Consider the following 5149-nt stretch of genomic DNA (forward strand, 5'->3'; position numbering starts at 1 on the left):
ACAGGCCTGCAGGAAGGCACGGAGGGCCAGCTGGGCCACTTCACCCTGGTGTGCCGAGACTCAGCTGGAGAACAGTTGGCGCGAGGTGGAGAGCACGTCCTCGTGAGCGTCGTTCACACAGAGAAGAAAAACTGGTGAGTGGGGGACAGCGTGTGGCGTGCTTGGTCAGCATTTTAACTCTCTGAGCATTTCTGACTCAGCAAATCATACAGAAGACACATTTAGTTTAAAAAAAAACGTTTTTTGAAACTTAACTGCTGAAGTGTCCCAGAGCAAGGACCTAATTTAGAAAAAAAAACAAAAAACTGATCATGTGACTGAAGTGATGTGAGGTTTTAAAACTCTCAAGAAGGAGGTGCAGCTGCCAGCACACAGCAGCTTCAGTGTCAAGGCTGTTGAAGATTTTTTTTTTTTTTTTTTTTGGCCGTGTGACACCCCCGGCTGCTCAGAACAGGTCAACAGAGTACTCTAAGCCTGAGTGCTGTGCTATTTTTGTTACTTGGGTTGAAAGAGGCACACTCTTATTGACCTCCGTAACATCTCATGAATCATTTTTATTCACATTCACGATCAAACAGTGTGTAACTTTGAAAACAAGGGCAGCAATATCAGGAAGGCTAGTAGCTGTTTAGTATCTGCCAGCACAGCCGTCTGATCCATGAATGTCTTTGAGTTATTACCTAAAGTAGGCACGTGTGTGATCACTGGTGTTTTGGATGTCTGAAATAAGTTAACCTTCAGACTGAGAGGCTGATATACATCAGAGTATGACTCAAAGCTCGGACAGGTCATCCATGCTCTCAGAATGAGCAGATTCAGAATCCAGCACTGATGTTTTGAGAGCAGTTTACATCTATGTGCTATCAGTTGCGGTTTTAAAGTGATATTTTATATTATTAATAAAATGTTTTTTATTTTCCATCAGTAAAGTGGAGACAACTGTGACTGACAACAGTGACGGGTCCTACAGTGTGTCATACACACCACAGCAGCCAGGAGCGTACTCTGTGTGGGTTTGTGTCAAAGCCCAACATGTCAAGGTATTTTAAACTAAAGTGTCGAGACTGTAAGTTTTAATTTGGTTTGTTTCTCTAAGGGGCCAGAACACAAAATGAGATAGGGACAACAAACTTACCCAAGTCTCAAGCAGCCACAGTTTTTTCACAGTTTCATAATTAAGGCCATCTTCAGTTGATACATGGGTACACACTTTCACTTCTTGGGGTTTGCCTACAAGTTTACACTATAACAAAAGAGGCTAAAACTGCTTTAGCCAACACAGTGCGGTTGCTGTACACTTGAAAACATTGAAATGACAATCAACTTCAGTTTCATGAAATGGTGTGATCAGTTTTAGATATTTAGAGATCTCCAACTCAGACGCTCTCATACAGAGATGCAGGCCATCACCTCCTTTATATAAAGGGATTACCCAAAGATGTTCACTAGATATACCTGACACAGGTTCCACACAGATACCAGCAGCAAGGATGCCAACAACCTCCACGACCTTCGAATCCACCCCTGGTTCGGCCTCGTGGGCAACCCTTATTCTGCTGTGGCCTCCTCAGGCTGCCTTGCAGCTTCCTTCTGTGAAGGTCGGATGTCTTTGTCCACCAACTCTGCACACAGAGAGGCCTTCAGCTCTGCTTTACAAGCACTACAGAGCATTTGAATGTCACAAAAAATAGCCACTGTAAGTAAATCTGCCCCCAAAATATCTATGGAAAGAATTACCCCACACACTAAAGAAAACAAAAAACACACACACAAAATAACCGCCAAGCAAGAAAAACCGAGGACAAGCCCCCGTCTCATCTAGGAAACCATGACTGGAGTCAGTCACCTGTACGCCACACCATTCGCAGCCAGGCACCTGCAGAGTCTAATTAGTTTCCTCCTTATATAATATTTACATGTTGAAACAAAAATATAACCGCTGTCGAAACAGTTTGAAAACAGTAGCTGCGTTTCACAGCTGAGATATGAATTATTGAAATAATAAGCTGACTGCTAGACGGAGCCGTGGCCTTGCTAGCAGTGCACAGCTCGTCACTTCAGGGCTCTACATCCTCCTGACAAATCAAGTTATTATGCACAACGTTGTCCTTAAGCAAGAAGAATCCCTGTAACGGCTCTTGTGCCAACCGACACTGGTTGACTGCCTCTGTGCTGTCTGTCTCTGCAGGGCTCTCCATTTGTTCTGAATGTGAAGAGGAAGTTCAGGCGTCACAGAGGGACGTTTCACTGCTGCTCCTTCTGCTCCAGCGGAGGAGCCAAAGAGGCTCGCTGTGGCTGCCCGGGAACCATGCCAGGTACGCAGCAGATAACTTTCATATGTCCTGTCTGAAGGAGCAGGTGTACAGTGAACAAACTTCGGGGTACACTGTGCTGTTGACTAGAACACACAGATGAAGAACAAAATTAAGTTAAGATTTTCACAGAATCTCGGCACCATCATCTGTGCACTTTGTGTTTTTAAGCTAAACCAGCTTTCCTTACACTCTCTGTGTTCTATTATATTTCAGGTTATTTGATTCATAAAAGAAGCAGGTGTTTGAAATATAGTTCCTTAGCATCACACATGTGTTTTGTGTGTAATTTGAGTTAAATAGAGACAGTTGCTGTTACTGAAATGTTTCCCGTCACTATGGAAATCATTGTTTCTCTCTGCATTTACTTACACTCTGAAATATGTTCAAAGCCACTGTGGTAAATGTAGTTAAACGTAGACCTATTACAGACTGATAAACTGGAAAAACAAATTTTCATATGAGCTGGCGATAATTAAAGTACAGATGTAATCATTCTATCCACACCTGCTATAATTCAGCTCCAAAATTTCTGTCTAAAGAAGCCTGTAAGCAACGAATGAGGAAAAAGCTTAAATCAGTCTTTTGTATTTTGTCTCTCATCATTTCATCTGCCATCGAATGTCCGTCTGACTGCAGGAGGATTTAAAGGCTGCGGTCATGGTCATAAAGGACATCCCGGGAAGCCTCACTGGTCTTGCTGTGGCAGCACCACGGAGCAGTCGGAGTGTTTGCCCCAGAGCGTGCTGGCTGCCGTTTCCCCTCGCAGCCACCTGCGAACTGTGGAGCTCTGAGGCGACGCAGAGCCGAGACCTGTCAGGACGATGCGGTTTCATAAAAAGATGGCAGAAATGGAAAGGTTAGAGCTGCTGGGAAGTAACCTTGAGGTTGTCGGCGTAAACCTTGGACCAACTTGAAAAGGTCAGACAAGGGAAGTGAAAGTAACCTAGTGAGGCAGGACATCAGAGTCACTGCATGTCGGGCTTAATGTGATACAGTATCCAGCCAGCTGCTAGAGACTAACAGTCCTCTGTGTAGTCCACATTGTAAAAGTGCCTTTATGTGTTGGCTTATCATGCTCATGCTGGAGGAGAAAGGAGAAAGAAGAAGCATCGATCACAGCAGGACAGAAATGTGCTTAAAGCCTTGCTGAAAGGAAGCGGAGCAACAGCTGACAGTTTACAAGTTTTTAACCTTTTAATCAGCTCGGAAGTTCTGAGGTGCTAAAATAAATTTTTGATTCATGATTTTAATGGTCAGTAAAAAGAACAGCCAGAATCAACAGATTGTGGAATATTTTATGTCTTTTTATATCAAACAGTCAGAGGAAGTAATCCTAAATATACTTTCGTAAATATAGCCATGGTACACCACCACTCCCTACATGGCACCTTGCCTGTGTAGACAGCAAAAAATGACTGTAATGCTATTTTTCCCCCCAAAAAATTTGATGGATTTTTCTTTATAGTTCCTTTGTTCTTTCAGTTCTGAAATAATGTAACTATTATTGTAACTGTTATGAGGTATAAGGTAGTGGAACAACAGTCTATGTGTCAAGAAATGATTTTATGCATCTCCTTACAGTGCTGTTACAAATATGGACACATGTTAAATAATGAGATCAATGTTTTAACAGCTGATCATGTGAGCCAAAGCTCAAGCTTCAGGGGTTTTTTATTACTCTTGTTTCTGCATGATGTCAGTGACAGCAGATACCCCTATGGATGTGGCTCTGGCTGCGAGCACAGCAGCCCCACCCACCTGCTGTTCAAACCTGCTGTTTACAAGGGGTAGCCAATCAGAAGAAAAGCTAGCTTGAAGGGCGAGGGAAAGGAGCTAAAACAGCTCATTTCAGACAGGGATTAATTTTGAATAACGGGAATATTTGTCATATAAATATTGACTAATTACTTGAGTTCCAAGTAGTTGTGTATTATAACAATACCTACTGTGTCTTCATTAGTAACAACTTAGTCATAATTGTGCCTTTTACTGGATTATTTGTATGTAATAGTCACAAAACAGGTGATTACACATAGCATTACTAATAATTCATAACTATTTCCTACAAATTTACATATTACAGCCTACTCAAGTTCTAAGTATTAAATCAGGTAGATAAATACATTTTTGTTAAAAAATAATAATAAAACATTATGTGTAGCTACAAGGAAATCATTATATGCACAACTACTGCCAAGTACTGCAAAAATATGTTTGCTCGACAACAAAAGGTTTTTTTCCTCAAGTGTCTTTAGGAATTCAACTCCTGCAAGCTTCAAGCCTTTATCTGGAAAGCACTGTGACCATGAAGGTGCAGACAGACACTGCTTAGAATACAGACTTGTTTTTCTTCTGAGCGTTATAATGAGCAACTTTTTCTGTATTCAGAATGCAACATGCATGTTGCACTTGAGTGGAAGGAACATGATGATTTTTACGTAGCATGTGCTCAATATGAAGTTGTAAAAATGAAATTTACAACTAATTTTTCTACTTGTGGGCCAATATCTGCAGAATGACAGAGAAGCTGTCACACACTGAGATCTGGAAGTGTTTCCATCAGACTCTGACTTACACATTCATCTGGGTGTATTAGCAGGTAACTTGTCCTGGTGCTGTATTATTATTATTACTTTTTTTTTTTTTTTAACTTGTTTACATCTAATAAAGAGGTTTTTTGTCACTTGTTATATCATGCTTCAGTTATTTTTTGAAAATTACATATAGAATCATTTAGGAATGAATATGTTGTTTTGCATATAATACATCTGTATTATTTAATTTAGAGGGCTACTGCTTCTTAGGTCACTTTTTTGTTTTGTGGTCAGTGCAGC

The 5149-nt window shown here is 41.1% G+C and overlaps 1 protein-coding gene across 1 annotated transcript in view; it reads left to right on the forward strand.

The window, feature by feature from the left end:
* trim45 (tripartite motif containing 45) overlaps window positions 1-3751 on the forward strand; it is a 37398-nt gene extending 33647 nt beyond the window's left edge. The window contains exons 5-8 of the mRNA XM_005949896.2: window positions 5-134; window positions 926-1040; window positions 2189-2315; window positions 2952-3751. Coding sequence (XP_005949958.1) covers window positions 5-134; window positions 926-1040; window positions 2189-2315; window positions 2952-3106 — 527 coding nt within the window. The 3' untranslated portion in view covers window positions 3107-3751. The remainder of the gene's footprint in view (window positions 1-4; window positions 135-925; window positions 1041-2188; window positions 2316-2951) is intronic.
* The last annotated feature ends 1398 nt before the right edge of the window (window positions 3752-5149 follow it).

The sequence above is a fragment of the Haplochromis burtoni genome, unplaced genomic scaffold, assembly GCF_018398535.1.
Source record: "Haplochromis burtoni strain Fernald_Lab_line unplaced genomic scaffold, NCSU_Asbu1 Contig_714, whole genome shotgun sequence".
Classification (NCBI taxonomy): domain Eukaryota; kingdom Metazoa; phylum Chordata; class Actinopteri; order Cichliformes; family Cichlidae; genus Haplochromis; species Haplochromis burtoni.